Consider the following 20,674-nt stretch of genomic DNA (forward strand, 5'->3'; position numbering starts at 1 on the left):
GTAATGCTGAAGATCATCTTGAACAGACTGAAACCACAAGCAGAAGAAATAATCGCTGAAGAACAGGCCGGGTTCCGGAGTGGAAGAAGCACAACAGAACAAATATTCAATCTCAGGGTTCTGTGCGAAAAGTACTCGCAACATGGACAAGACATCTATCATTTGTTCATAGATTTCAAAAAGGCCTTTGATAGAGTGTGGCATGAGGCATTGTGGGCCACAATGAAGAAGTATAACATGGGTCAAAAGTTAAACAGTACCATCAAGCAGCTGTACACCAAGGCTACCAGTGCAGTAATTGCCCAAGGTTCTGTGGGGGACTGGTTCCAGACAACAGTGGGAGTGTGTCAAGGCTGTCTCCTGTCACCCACGCTTTTCAACATCTGCTTAGAGCGCATCATGAGCGAAGCCCTGGAAAACCACTGTGGGACAGTCAGCATTGGAGGGCGTAATATCACCAACCTCCGCTTTGCAGACGACATTGATGGGCTGGCAGGCAGTGAAGACGGGCTAGCCACCTTAGTGAAGAACCTGGATGAAACATCTTCCAGATTTGACATGGAGATAAGCGCTAAGAAGACAAAACTGATCACAAATAGTGGCAAACAAATCTCAGCCAAGATTAAAGTCAGAGGACATGAACTGGAAACAGTGAGCCAGTTAAAATATCTTGGTTCCATAATCACTGAAGAGGGATCAAGAGCAGAAATTTTGTCAAGAGCAGCACAAACAATGGCAGCTATGTCAAAGCTAAGACCCATCTGGAGAGACAAGAATATCTGTCTGAAAACTAAAATCAGACTATTGCGAGCTCCAGTCATCTCAGTCTTTTTGTACTCATATGAGGCATGGACCCTGACAGCAGAATTACAACGAAGAATCCAGTCACTTGAAATGAGATGCTACAGAACCATCCTTGGCATCTCTTACATGGACCACATCACAAATGAAGAAGTGCATAACACCATCAGGCGCGAAGTAGGCCAATATGAGAACCTCCTCACCACCGTCAAAAAGAGAAAGCTGAAATAGTATGGCCATGTCACTAGAGCCAACAGTCTATCCACAACAGTCGTACAGGGCAGCGTCCAAGGTGGCAGAAAGAGAGGTAGACAGAGAAAAAATTGGACTGACAACATCACAGAATGGACCAGGAAAAGTTTTGCGGAGACACAGACATTGGCACATGATCGAGACAAGTGGAGGAAACTGGTCAGATGTTCAGCAGCACAGTGCCTCAACGACCACACTAGGTCATGAGACTGATGATGATGATGATGATGATGACCAACAAGCCAACCCATTTCCAAGCCTAACTCAAAGTAAATCTAAACCACATTACAGATTTAGCTTCTGTGTGAATTTATAAATGATAGGCTTGTGATAATTAGGTTCATGCCTTCTACCTTAAAAATTGGGGGGGGGGGGTCAAAATACGAAACTATCCAGTGAGACCTTAACTTAAACTAGGTTTGTGTATTCCTACTTCAGTAGTTGCAATCTGTAGCATACATATCAAACACTGAGAAAACGGCATTGGGCGAGGGAAAAAGAACCGGAACATGTAGTAGAGTAAATTTTCTTTATAGTTCCTTGGCTGAAATCATGACATGGATATGCTTAATACAGGAGTGGGGTGGGAAGAGGGGGAGGTTTAGTCCCTGACCCCCACCCGGCGTTCCATCCCATGTTCCTCTCGCCTATTTGTTTACCCACACAGCCTAAAACGATATTCTTTAATCCACCCCAGGACATGACATGATTTCGTGGCTCTCCCATCAATAATGAGCTCGAGGGGTGGCAATGTAAACGGTAGAGCATGTGTCCATGTGTCGCTTTAGAACAATTTGTGACCGACCTAAAACCTAGTTATTTTATGTCATGTCACATTTGTTTCCCGAAAATTCAAGAAGTAAAACCGGACGCGTTGGGTGCATTTTCGTCATATGATGAACGCTTTACAATGTTGGTAACTCGCGTGGAGGAAATGTCGAGCAGTGTGTCGCCTGTCGCCATATTGTCGCAACACTGCAAAGCACGAATATATCTATTTATTTAATTCGTTTTATTCATTCTGAAGCGAGCATTCGTATAGTCAGCAAAGATAACCCAAGATTTTGTGATAGAATGACTACGTCTGAAACGTTCAAATTATGGGCAGAAAGTACCCAGCATGCGGTTAATGCCCGCCAAGCCAGGGTCGGATTAAGCTTTTTGGGGGCATGTTACACTTAAGATTGGCGGGTACCTTATAAATCTACAAATACAACCTGAAAGCAGCACTGAAACTGTCCTTGATATGTGTATAACTGTTACAGTTTTATATTAGGCTCAGTACCAGACGGTTTTGACGTACATGCGGTTTATTTGAACGAATGTAATTTTATCGGCGTCAACCATGGGTCCCCCCAGCTGGTGTGAGGCTGCTCCCTGTGCCCCTTGCCTTAATCCGGCCCTGAGTTCAACTAAAAGTTTGCCATTTTGTTCTTTTATGGAAATGTTGCAGCTCACGGAACTCTACAGTCACAGTGTTATCTGAAAAATCAATTACTTCTGCAAAACTACACTGCTTTTCTCCTGCCTTTTAGATGAAAGGCTGGGGACATATAATCCACGCTTTCGTCCATCCTGTTTTCTTTCTACTCTGCAAGATTAAACCCGTTAGATATTAAGAGATGCACGTACGTATAATACGCCATCACTAGAAGCTGTATCACTTACCACGTTGGGTGTCCTATCATCTTTGTCAAATTTAGGTCAATATTTTACGTTTACAAAAACTATCCATTCCGCTCTATATTTTTTTTTAAGGCCGTTTCAAATTAAGGGATAAAACTTGGTATACTTTGCTCATAGTGACCAGAAAGTTTTTCGCATACTGCATTTTCCATCACACGTTACCCTTCACTCTAGCATTTTAAAGTCGTTTAAGCTTGAGGAATAAAACTATATAGTTGGTACATTACTAGAGAGTATTTTGCGTACCAGATTTGGAGGTTGTGACCTTCATGGTCAAAGGCACATATCAGTATTTTACTTTCTCCATAACATTTACCTTTCCTCTCCGTTTGAGATTTAGGGATTACATTTGGAATACTTATAAATTAGTGGTGGAAGAGTGTGTCGCGTAATACATTAGGAATTCTAGCTTCAGGGTGAAGGCCAGTGTTCATTATTGTACTTTTCTGTCCCACTTTCCCTTCCGCTCGACAATTTTAATCATTTTAAAGTTAAGGAACGGAATATTGCATGCATATACAACACCGCTTGAAGGGTGTTGTATAATTCATTATGCGACATATCTTCAAGGTCAAGATACTGTTGTTGTACAGCATAACAGGAAGGTGTGTTCGTTATCACATTCGGGGTACTGTCTTCAAGGTAAAGACCAAGGTTCAATATTTTATGTTTCATCGCACTGTCACTTTGGCTCGATATATTTAAATTCGTTCGAGACCAAGAGATAAACTTTGCATACATTTACATCATCACTAGAATGTGTGTCGCGTACAACATTGTGGGACATATCTTTGAAAATCCAGATAATGTAAGATGTTTTCCATGACACTTTTTCATTTTAAATTTAAAGCTGTTTGAGTTTAAGGGATGCAGTTTCGTATACACATGTATTTTCATGTGGTTTGTGTACATTATATGGGGCATTATCTTCAATATCAGTGCTATGGTATTAGATGTTGATGGTTTTCATGTGTGTAGTGAAAAATATTTGGGGCCTTATCTTCAAGATCAGTGTCATGGTGTTAGAGGTAGATTGTTTTCATGTGTGTTGTGTACAATATTAGGGGCCTTATCTTCAAGATCAGTGCCATGATGTTAGATGTAGATTGTTTTCATGTGTGTTGTGTACAATATTAGGGGCCTTGTCTTCAAGATCAGTGTCATGGTGTTAGATGTAGATTGTTTTCATGTGTGTTGTGTACAATATTGGGGGCCTTATCTTCAAGATCAGTGCCATGGTGTTAGATGTAGATTGTTTTCATGTGTATTGTGTACAATATTAGGGGCCTTATCTTCAAGATCAGTGCCATGGTGTTAGATGTAGATTGTTTTCATGTGTGTTGTGTACAATATTAGGGGCCTTATCTTCAAGATCAGTGTCATGGTGTTAGATGTAGATTGTTTTCATGTGTGTTATGTACAATATTAGGGGCCTTATCTTCAAGATCAGTGTCATGGTGTTAAATGTAGATTGTTTTCATGTGTGTTGTGTACAGTATTAGGGGCCTTATCTTCAAGATCAGTGCCATGGTGTTAGATGTAGATTGTTTTCATGTGTGTTGTGTACAATATTAGGGGCCTTATCTTCAAGATCAGTGCCATGATGTTAGATGTAGTTTGTTTTCATGTGTGTTGTGTACAATATTAGGGGCCTTATCTTCAAGATCAGTGTCATGGTGTTAGATGTAGATTGTTTTCATGTGTGTTGTGTACAATATTGGGGGCCTTATCTTCAAGATCAGTGCCATGATGTTAGATGTAGATTGTTTTCATGTGTTCTGTTACAATGTTAGGGGCCTTATCTTTAATATCAGTGTCGTGGTATTAGATATAGATTGTTTTCATGTGTGTAGTGTACAGTATTAAGGGCCTTATCTTCAATATCAGTGTCATGGTATTAGATGCAGATTGTTTTCATGTGTGTAGTTTACAATAGTAGGGGCCTTATCTTCAAGATCAATGTCATGGTATTAGATGCAAATGTTTTCATGTGTGTAGTTTACAATAGTTGGGGCCTTATCTTCAGGATCAGTGTCATGGTGTTAGATGTAGATTGTATTCATGCGTGTAGTTTACAATAGTAGGGGCATTATCTTCAAGATCAGTGTCATGGTGTTAGATGTAGATTGTTTTCATGTGTGTAGTGTACAATAGTAGGGGCATTATCTTCAAGATCAGTGTCATGGTGTTAGATGTAGATTGTATTCATGCGTGTAGTGTACAATATTAGGGGCCTTATCCTCAAGCTCAGTATCGTAGTATTAGACGTATATTGTTTTCTAGTACAGTTTTCTTTTGCATTCCATACGTTTAGAATCATTTGAGACGAAGGGATGAAATTTGACATAACTTTACAGTTTCTCAGAAAGGTCTGTCGCTTATGACACTGGGGGCTTATCTTCAAGCTCAAGGTTACATATAAATTATTTAGGTTTCAGTCTCATCGGCTCTTATGATTTCTGACTTAAGAACTATTAACGATAAATGCATTGCGCTCGATATACTTATATATTGTCAATAGACGACGTTTTGCAGTGCACGTTAAAAGTCTTTCAAAGGTCAAGGTAATGGCTTAATATGTTAAGGTGTCTTTGTTTCTGCATTATATCATAAACGCTGTTCGAAGTATAATACTGAAGTATGGCACACCTTTACTCTCAGTCTGATAGCACTTTGCTTATCATAGTCAATGTTTTATTTTTAATGTCAAGGTCACTGATCAATATTTCCCCCCTTTTCTGTGCGTTTCCTTTGATGACCTTTATGATAATTCAATGAAACTGTGTCATTTTTTTTTAGGTCTGCCCTTAGCATTTCTGTCCTAATGGCATTTGTCATGATGGTGAACTTTTTTATAACCTGATCGTGTAGGAGGGGAAAAAACAATATTTCTATATTACTCTTTATAGTTACTTTGACGCAATGTGATTGAGGTATGCAAGAATGTCTTCAATCTTTAGCTTATTCTACACCAGTAACTGATTGTAACGACGATTGAGAGGATAACTTTCTTTTACTCCTTTTTGGAAATACTTCACAGAGAAGAGCTCTTAGCGGGTGGGATGGATGAGAGGCTTAAATTTATTTGTTTTAAACAATAGTTAAAGAATAGCTACGTCAGCACAATTTGCATCAGAGTTTTGTAAATACATCTATTATCTTTAGCAAGCAGTTATTCACGCGTTTGGAAATGTATTCATTGCTTAGTTTGAGCGTATTCCACGCGCATTCATTTTATTCTCATTGTCTAAGGTTTATCCCAGGTGATGTGATAACTTCCAATAAGCCCTTACATTTGTGCTTATCACAAACTGGTGTGTTTTTGGCTGTTGATATATTTCTTTTTGGGGTGGGTGGGTCAAAATATGATAGGATAAGCAATGTTTTGAAATGAACCTTTTTTGGGAGGTTGTTATAGATATACTAACCTTAAACAAGAATGTACGATGGTTTACAGAAGACATACCATTAGAACCTACTAGTAGACAGGTTGGATGGTATCCATTCTGATCAAATGGGCGATTTTGTCTGCTGTAGACTACATTCAACATTCTTGTGGATATACGGACGGATGATCGAAGAGTGAATTGTTTTTTTGTTTTTTTGTTTTTTTTGACAATTGAATTTACACTGTTAAATGTATTGTTTCTGTCGAAATTTTGCGTATATTGTCCTGTTAATATCTGAAGATACATCTGGTGGTTGAAAATATTTTAAGCTAAAGGATGATGTACGTAATAATATAATGAAAATTTAAAGTAACTTTATTTTGTAACTTTTCTTCCAATTTCCTTATCGGGGGCCCCGAGTGGCCGAGTGGTCTAAAGCGCTCTCTGTTACGGATCACTGCCAGCTCACCTCTGTAGCATAGGTTCCAGTCTCAGATTCAGCCAATGTGGGTATGTGAGAAAGCTTGCCAGTAGCTTCTCGTGGGTCGGTGGTTCTTTCCGGGGTTTTCCCGGGTTCTTCTTCTACCATTAATACTGGCTGCCATGTATAGCCTATCGTGTGCTGAAAAATGGCGTTAAACCCTACAACAACAACCAAGTTCCTTATCGATTTACTAATAATGCAAATTGTCTAATTTAAAAGCGAACTTAAGTCCTGGTGTTTTTTCTTCTTCATAATATGTGTGTTCGCTGTAAACGGGGGTCTCCCCTGCGCGTTAAACTGAATATTGGCTAGTTAGCAATAACACCGCAATTCTCAGATATACGAAGTACAGACGTAAAGATACTCGTGCGCTTCACATGTGGAAGTGCTGTGTAAAGAGTTCTTTTGGACTACTTTTGAGTAGTTAAGGTACAGTGTAAAGTGTCCTTTTGGACCACTGTTACGGTATTTTTAGAGTCGTTCTTTTTTCGTGTCAGATACAAATTACATACGTTATAGTTTCGCGTCAATACAAATTACATTAGCAAGAAAAGAATGGGTGCAATAACTATTGTATCACCACTAAATACAGTCACGTCTTTGCGTCAGTGCGTATGTTTACATATTACTATCAGTTCGTCATTATTAAGTGGCGAGTTTGCGATATGTAAAATCACACCCGACGAGGTTCTAAGAGAAAATAACTTGTGATTGGTATTAAACTATGCAGTTTAACAAGTGACCTTGGACTGCCTTCATGGATTTACGGTGTTTTCATATTAGTTCTGTTTTCGAGTCAAGATAAATTGCATTTGCAACAACGAAATTGGTGCAAAGATATCCTGATATAAGACTATTTTGGATTATATGTATGTATATGTTGCAATAAGTCCATCACTATTGACTCAGTATTAGTTGGCATTTTTCTCATAATTTAATTATTCCTGTTAATTAATATTCTAAGGGAAGAAAAATTTACTTGTATCGGCAGATCAAGTCAAACAATTTTCGCTAAAGTAGTGATTATCCAAGGTTTGAGAATCAAAAAGAGCTCATAGTAGCAGAAAAATAGAAGAAAAGAGTCAGAAAACTTAACAGTGATATAAACACGTGAACAAACACGAAGCAAACAAATATACAATTGTCCCATTCATCGAGGAGACATATAGTTAATATTTTCTTTTTTTCTTCTTCTTCTCTTTTTCAGACTGGTTCATGATATTAGTCCAGACACATGTTCCGAAGATGACGACCTGGATATCGAACGGGAGCGTGAACAATTCATTCTCAGCTGCCTTACTGAAGCCAAAACCTATAACAACAATAATGTCGTCTGCAAACCCCTCACTACAGGAACTGTTATCAGAGCAGAAAGAATTTCTGAGACATATGCAAAACTGGAAAACAAGGAGAAACATATGGAAAAAATTAACAACCAAATTAATCAGCAGCATCTGTCAGGGGTTCTTGAGGATATAAATCATTATAAAAATATATTAAATAATAATATAAATACTGAACAGGTAAGAAGCGTTTTGTGCTTTCGTTTTCCTCTTTCGTATGATGGTGGTATTGTCTAGAGATTCCATTCTTTGTTTGAGACCTTTTAAATATTATTTTGCAGAAAGTTATTAAAAGGTTTCGTTTTATTATTTTGTGCATATTTTAGTAATTCTCTCATTTTTGGAACAACTAAAATGCAACCCAGACTATCATTATTAACTCTACTACCTTCCGAGAATTAAATCAGAGGTTTCCTGTGGTTTATCCAGGAAACGTCACCTCGCTACAAATCATGATTATTTCATTAAAATGCATTTATTTTGACAAATATCCATATGTCTATTAATAGATGATAGTATTCGTGTAACTGGATTTAACAAAATTGGAGAATTTAGGCAATAAATAAGATAACTGTTAATGCTCATGCATAAAACGAAGCAACTACTATCACTTTCTCAAAGATAAACTGTTGCTATTCCTGCCCTTTTTATTGGTCCTGTATTCATCTATACCTACTCATAATCCCCTGTAAATATTATATCTAAGTCCATTTATAAATTTCTCCAACATTATTAGATTTTGTCTAATCAGACGTGCCTACAGAACCTGAAACGAGACCAGAATGTGATTGTTACATGGCAACCAAATAATGGATCAATACTAACACACTTCAGCAAATGATTTCATTCGTATATATATATATATATATATATATATATATATATATATATATATATATATATATATATCGCACTGTTCGTTGTCAGTTTAACGCAGTTCATTTCTTTAATTAAAGAGTCGTAAGTGCTCAGGGTAGTTAGATACTAGTTTCACACTGTTCGCTGCCAGTGTATTGCATTTATCTTAATCAATCCCTGACACACGTGATTCCTTGCTGGATCCAGTGCACCTGAAAAGGATTGTTATTCGCCATTTGATTTGTATTCTTTATATATATATCGTGTTTTGTTTGGTTCAAATTTTGCGCCGTGTGCCTAAGAAGCAGCATACAAAACCAATTGCAATATTTAGAACTCATTCTATTATATATTCACTCACTCTTCAATATAACGCTTGAAAAGGGACAGTTAAATCGTAATACAATTGATTTAATTAAATTGCTAGAATTTGCTCGTAAATCATTATCTGAATAGCAATTTTCCTCTATTTTTAATTTTATTTTTCTTGTTTTATTTTTAGATTATTGCCAAGTGAGAGAACAGTCTGAATTGTCCCAAATCGCGATCGATGTAATCCAGGACAAATGACATTTATCATCGTAAAAAAATCCGGCCATTGAAATTTATTGTGAAAGAATCAGTTACTTAGATAATGTTACCTGATAAGGCCATTCTTGGTATGACGTGGTGGATTTTCCTTCGGATTTTGTTTTTGTAATCTAAATTCTTGTTTGCAAAAATAGTTATATGTTTGGTCTGATAAAACTGTTTATATATGAACGATCCATGCAGTGAACATATTATGTTAACATGCAACTGTGCTCTTTATCAGAAACACTCAACTCATGCAAATGTTTGTCACATAACAGTCGAAATCTCTAACATCATTCTGTCGGTGACTTTCAATATCATGACAACTATGATAATTTTCCTTGCATGTGACAGAAAAGGCTCAGGACATTCTGATTGAGGATGACGACATTATTCCAACTGGAACATTCTCGTCTCCTTCCAATGCATTCACAACTTCGAGATCAGTCGCACTGATCACACCCGAATATATGCCTTTAACTAACATTCAGAAAACCTCGGCTATTTACAAAGCAAAGATTGACCGAGAAAGTGTGCATTTATCGAAATATTTTTTTCATTCGCAACATCTCAGTCAATCATATTGTCAGTCCAATCATAGAAATGGCCAATGTGGTCATAATATATTGCGGTTTCTTCAACTTGAACGTACTCGGCCTTTTCCATTGCATGCTTGAAATATAATGGCGTTTTTGAACTGCCCTCAAGCTCATGTGTTTTTGTTCAATATAAAAAGTTCCATGAATAACATTAAAATTAAATAAACATGTATTTAATTGATTGTTGAAACGTTGTCAAAAGTTATTTTCATTACCAATCATGTTTTACAACTCTGTTCTCCTTTCAGTAGGCCATATGTTATTCAGCCATAAACAAATTAGTCTGAGAATATTACTTTGATGGCCTCCTAGTTTCTTTCAGAGAGTCGCATTGGAAAGAGATGATGATGTTTCGAATGATGTTTGCTTTTTGCAAAGAAATTTCCGGCGAACAAAAATGTATGATTTTTTTTTTCTTCTTTAAATTACTGTGGCTACGTACATCCAAGCATATTTGGATCTGCGGAAATAGAAGAGGTGGTCCAGTGTGCCTAATGCCATTCAGAACATATTCGTCTCTTTCCGTGCGGGTCCGAAAAGAGACGCCGAAGACTTTTCCGAACATTCTATGGAAAGGGTCGATAATGTTCCGGTTGAACCTCAGCCGTCTGCATAGTGACGTTAGAGACTCTGACCAGGAACATTATATAATAAACGTACAACTGTGCAATATGCTCCGTGTGAATGAAGTTTACACTGGAATTGTATATACTCATTTTGATGTTGAGTTTGACATGTCATTTTTCTGATAGTTATTAAATGCAGTTTGTGTAGCTGCTATTGTTTCGACTCTATGGTCTTAAACTAAGTAACAGAAAAGAGCGAAAACCAACATATTTTGTAAAATTCTACAGATAATTTATGTCCATATAATGCAGTGTGAAAATTTAAAAAGAACTTACATTATTGTGAATAAATCCCAGATAGTTATAAAAGTTCTACTACAAGTCCCAAATGAATTCTAGTGGTGTTCCAAATGAATTCTAATAATGAATGTGCTGATGTGCATGTAGTCTCGAATGTACTAATGTGCCTTCGGCATGGAATGTGGCGATGTGTTAACAGTCTTGTGATGTGTGATGTGATGTGATTTGGATTTTTAACGTAACTTTAAATAATTTTTCAGTCAAATCGCTACGATGTCTGCAATGTGGCAGTTTATAGTGATGTCTAGCACTGGGGCATCATGCCGCAGACATATAGCACGATGTCCCACCCAGTCACATGATCCTGACACCAGGCCGACCAGTCCAAACACTAACCTCTTAATACTGAGCGCCAAGCGAGGCAGCTGTTAGTACCATTTTTGTAAGTCTTTCGTATAATTCGGCCGGGGATCGAACCCACGACCTCCCGCATCCAAGGCGGACCCTCTAACCACTAGGCCACCGTAGGGTTGTCGGACTCAAAAGAAACTTTAACAGTCTTGATGTAACACAATAATATAATCAAAAAGCCCTTGAATGAATGAACAAAAATTCGAAAATAATGATTTAGTACGAATATTTTATTGAGCACCTTGAAACTCCAGTGAATAATAAGTTGAGTAAATAAATCCACCCAAATTAAAAACTGAACACAACAATAAGACTTATACCACTTCGGATGTTAAGGTAGCATTGAGTAAATTTGAAGTAAGCAATAATAATATAAAAATTTAAAACACATTAATACAGCCAGGACGTAGTTCAATTTCCTTTATAAAACAATAAACGTTGTCAACAAGAGCAGAAATTTCCAAGTGAAACACTAATGTCATACACTCACATACCAATACATTTTGTTTACCTCCAATAATAAAGTTCTAAATATTTAGTATATAATCATAAAGAAATTATAGCTAGGTATGATGTAATTTACTAAATAGAAGTCATTAGTCAGGTAGACCATTAACTTGATTTTGGACAAAAGTCAGTTACAAAATACGGATATGCATAACATAAATCACAGAGAAAGCCAACAAAACATATTAAATATACATAACACTATAACAATGTATCTTGGTGCGTATTTGACCCGAGTTATGGCATGTCACTTTCTGGTGGCTATTGCATATAACTTGTCTACGGGGCTGTCACTTTGTATCTTGATGCGCATTTGACCCGACTTATGGCATGTCACTTTCTGATGGCTATTGCATATACTTTGCGTATGGGGCTATCACTATGTATCTTGATGCGTATTTGACCAGAGTTGTAGCATGTCACTTTCTGAAGGCTATTGAATATAGTAGGGCGGATGGGGCTATCACTGTGTATCTTGATGCGTATTTGACCAGAGTTTTAGCATGTCACTTTCTGAAGGCTATTGCATATAGTATGCGGATGGGGCTATCACTGTGTATCTTGATGCGTATTTGACCCAAGCTTTGGTATATCATTTGCGTAAGTTATCACAATTTATTTTTTATTTTTGTACTAGGAAACCTCGCACAGTTCCGATTCGTCTGAAGAATCGTCCGAGAGTGCTCAGAGAAGACGTTCCTCGGTCTATAGTGACAAGGAACCTACTGTTACAAGTGCAAAGAGTCATCCTGTTAAAGGTGCCAGTGTTGTCTGTGTACACAAGTTACCAAGGCGACCTAGGAAGCTTCCAGAAATACCTAGAAAAAAGAAATTAGGTACATGTGCAACATTACTCACTGTAATAATTTCATTTCAAGGTGATTCTGTCAAATGTTTTATTTGTTGTTTTGTTTTCCTGAAATGTCAATGCTGTCTATTTTGTTACGAGTCAGTTTACCTGAAATGTTTGAAATACTAACCTTTCCAGGAACAGGAAGGTGTACTATAAGCTTAAATACGAGTTTTTCGTCCTCTCTAAAGAATTTATAAATTACAATGATTTTATTGCACCTTATTTTCTATCATCCGTTTAAACTCTCATAATCTCGATACATTATGGTAGTTGTTGACGTTTTCTTTGTCATTTTCAGCGCCACTACCGCCATCTCAACCTATAGGTGTCACTGCTGTCAATGAAAAATGTCTAGCAGACGAATTACAGGAGGCGTTGTTTAAGAAAGAAATTGTCAGTGACGAGGACGAATCAGACGAAGTATTCCTTCCTAATTCGAGGACAGTACCTAAAATATACCCGAAATTCAGTAGAAAATATATAGAAGACTTAAAGGGACTTAAATTTAACACTGTGTCGAAAAATACCCGTACCTTTATAAATTCGGACAATGTCTACCTCCAAGAGGACTCGGTGGTTGGCGGAAAGGAGAGATCATTGTCGACTTCATCACGTAGAGAGAGGCGGGACAGCTCAGACGGAGACAGTATGTATATTTCTAGTTATGCAAAGCAGTGCTTTTACCATTAATGCTAATTAATACGAACTAAATGATGAGTGTGGCTCCCCGACGGCTACCTATTGTCAACAGTCACTTTCGGCCACTTCCTGCGTTTGATCCCTACTGTCAGTTTCCAAGTGCACTTTTTAATCAGATTGTTCCAGCAAATAGCAAGTTGATCAGTGGGAAATTGAACACCACCTAATCAAAGGAGCGATATTGGACAATTATGTTGGGTCGTATATTTTGTTATACGCAATAAATTAAAACCCCGAAATATGTGGTCGTCGTAACAAATATAAAACCAAAAGTATATTTTATTTGCACCTTTACACGATTTTTATAATTGAGAATCTTGCACTATTTGGGCCAAGTTGAGCCTTGTTTGTCTTGATTGACTGTGGTTTATGTCTTGACCTGTGCGCGTTTAGAGTTAGGCATTCTACTTTACAAAAATAATGGGTGTAATCGTTATCTAGTGTGCTCTCTTTTAGGCGTCGCCTCTCTAGTGGCCGACTATTTAGTTTTCTGTATGTTGGGGGTGTATATGCTTTTCTCTTTCGAACCTTGATATTTTTTTTCTTTTTTACCTCAGGATCATTTCTTTGTTTCAACAAATATAATGGATATAAGTTATTTACTTTTTTCTAGAAATCAAAGCAAGAATATTGCTTCAAACTATTTGATTATATTCAGTCGGTATTAGTAAAAGTTGTCACGTTTTGAGATTTCCGTTAAAAGGACCATATACATGGTTAAATGTACATGGTTACTGACTGACAACCCTGAGTGAAGCAGTGAAGATATGTCTGCTTTTATTTTCTCTGTTACGTTGGTAGTCCTAACCATGTCTTGTCTCAAGAGAAAAATTAAATTTAACATATTTTGTCTATGGTATACAAATACCGAAAAAATCCCTTAAATATATGGGATCGCAATTGTGTTTTGGCCATCTGTGTAGAAAGTCAGAAGTTAGTCCTTATGTGCCATGTTTTGGTCACAAGTAATAAAAGTTATCTCTCTCTTTCATTATAAACTTAGAAATGCAGATAACCCTAGAAAGAATGGGGTTTGAGGGTGGAGAAAATTATTTTTACAGGAACAAGATTTTAGGGAAATCTTACTGAATGAAACTGTCAGAATATTTTTTTCACGCGTCATCAATTAACAAGTGTCTCCATCACGAGTCATCATCACTTTGCTTACGGGTTTGCCATTTTACGCGTTCCGATAGAGTAGAAACGGTCATACTGTCAGAGGTTAAGTCCACATAATCAAGAATAAAATAATTTTAGGTCAACCTGAAAAATGATCTAACCTGTTCTACATGTTGCTTGCAACTGGGTGCATTTTTTGAAATCTTTGCTATGAAAGACTAAAAAATATACTACTGATTGATTTTTTCAAGGTTCCAGAAGAAAATCTCTGTTCTCGAATCCATCAACCAATTACAAGAATCTACCTGTTACCCACAGGGGCATGCACAGGTTTGTACCTCGCCATAAGGATGAAATGGCTATTGAAATAGGGGACCCAATCCATGTGGAGAAAATGGGAGACGACTTGTGGTGTGATGGTAAGGATTAACAATACCTGCTATTCGAATCTGCTATATCGTATTAGTTTAGCGGGTTTGATGATTTCATTGAGTTTTCTAATGTGTGTGTGTGTGTGTGTGTGTGTGTGTGAGAGAGAGAGAGAGAGAGAGAGAGAGAGAGATTAGGAATTTTAATGGAGCGTTAACAATTTTTCAGTCATATCGCTACGATGTCTGCATTGTGGCAGTTTATAGTGATGTATGTGCTAAGCACTTGGACATCAAGCCGCAGACATGTAGCATGATGTCCCACCCAGTCACATTATTCTGACACCAGGCCGACGAGTCCTAACCCTAACCTGTAAATGCTGATCGCCTATTGTGGCAGCTGTTAGTCTTTGGTATGACTCGGCCGGGGTTCGAACCCACGACCTCCCGCTTCCGAGGCGGACGCTCTAACCTCTAGGCCACCTGAGTGGTCGAGGTTTCTAATGAACAGAATGAACATATTTTTTTCTTTATGTATCATTACAAAGCAAGAAACTTTCATAATGATGTTTCATTATATGCGATTATTGTCTTACAACGTAAACATTAGCTGCAAAATGCTGAGACAGTAAATGTTATTTGCTCTTTATTCCTTTTCTCGTAAACTCTGAACGAAACAAGTGATATTTGTTGTTTTTTGTGATTTTTTTTTTTTTGGGGGGGGGGCGTGTGTGTGTTTATTAATCGTATTAAAATATAATTCGGATACTTAATATTGTGCACTAACACTTCCCGTAAGTAGAAATTAAACTAAATCTGGTTACTTAAAGAAAAAAATGGTCAGCCTTTTACCACCGATCATTTCTACATTCTAGGCAATTTGCTGACGTTTATCGAATGTTATGATATTCAGTGTCTGTCATACTTTTTTTAGGTATAAATCTGAAGACAAATCAAAGAGGTATTTTCCCATCAATGTATGCCACAGATCTTCAGTTTCTTGAGGAAGATGAAGGTTTGTACTTTTTGTTTATTGTCCCTGAATTTAGCAATTATTAAATCTCCTGTCACCTATCTTTCCCTATGAAATTACAGTACAATTAATTTTTGATAATTGAACTAGTTATGGATGCCAGACTAGCACAACAGTTGTGTGTGTGTGTGTGTGTGTGTGTGTGTGTGTGTGTGTATGTGTGTGTGTGTGTGTGTGAGAGAGAGAGAGGGAGAGAGAGAGAGAGAATAATAGTGATACACAAATGAAAGGCAAAAGTACATTTATGTTCTTTCATTTTAACAAGCCTTATAAATGGGTAATAGCCTTAATTCAAAGGAATGATAACAATGAAGATGAATACAACAATTTCATTCCCAAAACTAAAATCGAAATCGAAAAATACAATTTCATTAAAAATTTCTCAAATAAACAACATTTATATTGCAAAGAGCAGTTTGCGTATTACAAAGTCTTTTGTACGTTTAATCAAATCCCTAGATTGTCGGCTTTTTCTCTCTTTACGCCCGTTTTCAGTCCATCCAAAAATAGAATCTCCTATAAGTTATTTTTCATATATTCAATGAAACTTGTGATTTTTGATCAAAGATATACATTGCCGTTTGTTTTGTTGTTGTTTTATTTCAAATTAAAGCCTCACTGTATTGTATATTATAACTATAGCTGTCTGCAATTGCATCCGGTTCGTAAAATCGACATTTACCTATATAATCTAGTGTACGGATTGGTAAATTAAAAATTAAATTATAAGCTTATATCATCAATATCTTGGATTTCATAATGAGCAAGGTCCGCGTATTTTATGAGATTATCTTGCATTTGACTTGCTGATGTTGCTGCCACTCTGAAGAGCACATTTCCAAATCGAATTTGTTAAAACTTTGAATACTTGGAATATGTTCATATAGCCACTTGGGTATCTGTGACATCATCATTATTATTATTATTATTATTATTATTATTATGTTTAATAATAATAACTAATGCAAATGACATCAGCCGGCTCTTTTATTTAAAATATTTTACATGCATTTCAATTAAAAAAAGGTGAAAATGTCAGTAAATATTAAAAAGATCATGAATTAAACGTTGAACCTTGTCGTTCCAAACGGTTTGTTATTTTGGTGTTTCTTTTCTTCTTCAGAAATTGATGTTTTATATCGGCATTATTTTGGTACTTATTTTGAAAAGTACCTTCCTTTATAGTTCAAAGTTCGTGCCTGTGTGTGAGTACGCCTGCATGATCAATCAAATGAGCAAGATAACCACGCCTACTCATTAGCATAGCAACTCATTTAAGATAAGAGTATTTAATGTACTCATATAAATTAGAGTTTATTTCTTAGTGTGTTTTGAACTTTTGATGAAACATGGTTTTATATTTTAAAAAATAATGTCGAAGTTATGACGGTTTGAATTTGCATATGACATAGTGGCAGTAATCTCGGCAATAGACAAAACACGTGGATCTTTTTTCCCCCTGATATTTCTGGTAGCTGAACTGGCAAATAAAATATGGAGATCTACTTGTTGGTCTACTAGGCAACTGACAATAGACCTAAATCCTCAACAAACTTCCAGTGCGCCTCTAATTCGTATTATGCTTCACACATTCGCCAGCGATATTACTGGTCGGTATGCCATAGGTATCGGTACGTAAACACCTCGCTGCACGTTAATTAACAGAGATAACATCTTCGTTGTTAGTGCATAAACCTATCGCCGGTCTGTTTAGTCGAAAACAACTTATCCAACTGTCCGTGAATTTAACTGGACAGATTTAAAAATTGGTTACCAGTATGTGTCCACAGGTGCCAGAAACGATTTATTTTCGAATGGTTGATTCTGGTTATTTTCCATTACAGAAGAAGATGAAACTTCCAAATTTACTCTGAAGTTCCTGGGATCTATAGAGGTTAATTATCACAAAGGCGACGAGATTCTGTGCCAAGCTATTAACAGGGTATATACGGTTTTATCTTGTGGATTATTTTAGTGCACTAACAACATCTAATTACCATGACAGTTGCATATAATGATGTATAATTTGATAATTCCTGTATTAAGTTTGCTTTCTAACATGAAATTCATCGTGGCTTTAAATCAGTTACATTTGTGAAAAATTGATAGCATCTATTATTAACTGTATAAGGATACTGTGAAAGACTTGTTTACTTAGTCTGTCTTATTACACTTTAAAAGAAGTTAAAAGAAGGTTTATTTTTTATCTCTGTTGATCACTTTCTTACTTTAACTTTATAAGGATGCTGTGAAAGACTTGTTTACTTAGCCTCTTATTACACTTTACAAAGAAGGTTTTTTTATATCTCTATTGATCACTTTCTTTCTTTTCAGGTGGCTTTGGCAAGGAAATCAACACTAAATTCATCACCACCACCCATGTGCACATTAGAAATTAACCAGTTTGGCATCCACATGTTTGATAAAAGTAAAGACACAGTGAGTAATTTGAAATCCTACGTTTGTTTTGGATTTTTATTGTTAGATTTCCATTAGGTTTCATTAATTGCTTGAGTAAATTTTGGTAAAATATATTCATATATTTCTTGAATTTTAACATTTAATAATTTGTATCCTCTGTTGGTATATGTTTCCTTTTTTAACATAGAATTCTTGACATAATTATTTATGCAAATTATTTTTTGTTTTGTGTATGAATTCCTTCTATGCACATTTACAATTTACATACCTTAGACAAAGATTAATTTGTTCCATGATCATCTGGTTTTACATGATACAGTTGGTGAATAACATTAGAATTGGAATGTTAGGCTTGCCATTTCTTTATGGTGATGCAAAGGACCCCAAAATTAAGCAAAATAATGAGATGAAATTAAATTACTTTTTAATTTGAGATAAAAACAACAGGATAAGACAGAATATACAGTTAACATATCTTTGGCACAACCTGCACTCACAAATGTCTTTTTTTGGTTGCAAATATCCATGTTATCTGTAATGCTTTTGGACAGAGACAAAACAAGGAAAAAAAGAGTTTGCAACTCAGTCTAGCATTGATCCCCAGGGTACTTAAGACTTATTGATTGTACAGTGTATTGGAAATAAAAGGTATTTTAGAATTTGTTGTGCAAAATTGTAAGGTTTATTAGTTGTTTTGTCATTATTATGTATATTAAATTGTTCAGGACAAAAATGAACTCACCAAAAATGCATCTTAAATTCGTAAGAAAAATCATGAAAAAAAGCTTCCATTAAGTTAATGGCATAATGTCATATATTTACATTATAAATGATTTTTGTCTGTTTCAGCATGAGAACTCTAATGCATTCACCCACTTCTTTGCTTTGAAAAATATTTCATTTTGTGGATACCACCCAAGAAATGAAAGGTATATATAGTCGTCTTAATTTCCCCAAAGTACATAAATTATTTGAAGATGTGATTTGTCAATAAAAAATTTCCTTTATAAATAAACACAAGGATGAGAATGGGATTTATTCTTTTGAAACTGTATCAGTCATTTTGGTATAGAATGAGGTTGATTTTAGAGTTCTACTTAGGTGTTTTGTATAAAATCATTAAGTAGGAATGAAAAGGCATGATATTTTAGGACAGACTAATAGTCTAGATACAAACCTGAAAATTAAATGGAGCATTACTGAATAGCAGGCTTTTATTTTTTTATAAAAAACTTGAGTTTAATGTTCATATATTAGTCATATTATCATTGTACAAGGAAAATTTATAAATGAAAGCCATGATTTTACCATATTTATCTGATGAGAAGTCTATGTTTGATGATAATCCCACCTCCATGTTTTATGAAATTTTAAGAATAATTTTGTCTGATAATAAGCACGAACACACACACACACACACACACACACACACTTTTTTTGACATAATTGTTACTCTGCTCCCCAGTTGTTCTCAGTAGAGAAATACTGTAAACAACGTTTGTTATTTTTCAGGTATTTTGGTTTTATAACAAAGCATCCCCATGAATATCGATATGCCTGTCATGTCTTCCTAGGAGAAAAATCCACACGTTCTGTCAGTGAGGCTGTTGGGTAAGTTGGAATAGATAACATCAGATTCTCAGAGCAATACCAAAACTGCATGCAGCATACATCAATTGTGTGTGTGTGTGTGTGTGATTTCTTGAAGACTTCTACAGTTACCTCATTCAAATGAATATCCTGACGTGGGAAGTTTGTAGAACATTTTAACTCCTAAACAAGCAATGAACAGGTTTTATTAGGCAATCTACCCATTATATTGTATTACAACTGTTTGCAAACCAGGAAGGCAGGACACAGAAAGTAACTGGGAGATTAATTTCAAACTCTTACAAAAACCAAGATGCTGTCTGATCAAATTAACTATGCTAACTAAAACCTTCACTGACTTGGGGTGCATACAGTTATCACCTTTTCACCCCACCCACCCCCACATGAAGAGGACCCCCCTCCCCTAACTAGAAAATGAGTGGGTATAATAAGGAGACTCTGTGTTAGCTATTGCATCTTTTATTACCTTCATACAAATTATTCTGAATTTTGATTGGCTGAACAGGCCACATGACTCAACAGCAGCACAATATATTGGTTTTCATGCAGTGACAAAAACATTTGTGCTCTTGTAGGATTTTACAGTTCACGTTATGAAAACAATAAAAATAATTTACTAGTTTTTGTTTCATTCAATACATTGTTTTATTGATCTGTAAAACACACATATAATGGCCTCTGCTTTACATCAGACAAAATCATATTTCACATCTCAGTTAAACAATGAATTGAACTGTACAAATAACAAATATACTTTTTCATACTTTCCAGTATTAGTTGGTGTATACATTTAAATTCTGC

General features: G+C 36.0%; 1 protein-coding gene across 1 annotated transcript in view; it reads left to right on the plus strand.

The window, feature by feature from the left end:
* Positions 1-20,674, plus strand: part of LOC149773628 (uncharacterized) — a 32,123-nt gene that overhangs the window by 3,949 nt on the left and 7,500 nt on the right. Inside the window, exons 2-10 of the mRNA XM_089946302.1 lie at positions 7,820-8,135; positions 12,407-12,605; positions 12,921-13,268; positions 14,692-14,859; positions 15,743-15,823; positions 17,686-17,783; positions 18,176-18,280; positions 19,112-19,191; positions 19,775-19,873. Coding sequence (XP_089802428.1) covers positions 7,820-8,135; positions 12,407-12,605; positions 12,921-13,268; positions 14,692-14,859; positions 15,743-15,823; positions 17,686-17,783; positions 18,176-18,280; positions 19,112-19,191; positions 19,775-19,873 — 1,494 coding nt within the window. The remainder of the gene's footprint in view (positions 1-7,819; positions 8,136-12,406; positions 12,606-12,920; positions 13,269-14,691; positions 14,860-15,742; positions 15,824-17,685; positions 17,784-18,175; positions 18,281-19,111; positions 19,192-19,774; positions 19,874-20,674) is intronic.

This window comes from Sinohyriopsis cumingii, unplaced genomic scaffold, assembly GCF_028554795.1.
Source record: "Sinohyriopsis cumingii isolate HCF-2022 unplaced genomic scaffold, ASM2855479v2 utg000624l, whole genome shotgun sequence".
In the NCBI taxonomy this organism is placed as follows: Eukaryota; Metazoa; Mollusca; class Bivalvia; order Unionida; family Unionidae; genus Sinohyriopsis; species Sinohyriopsis cumingii.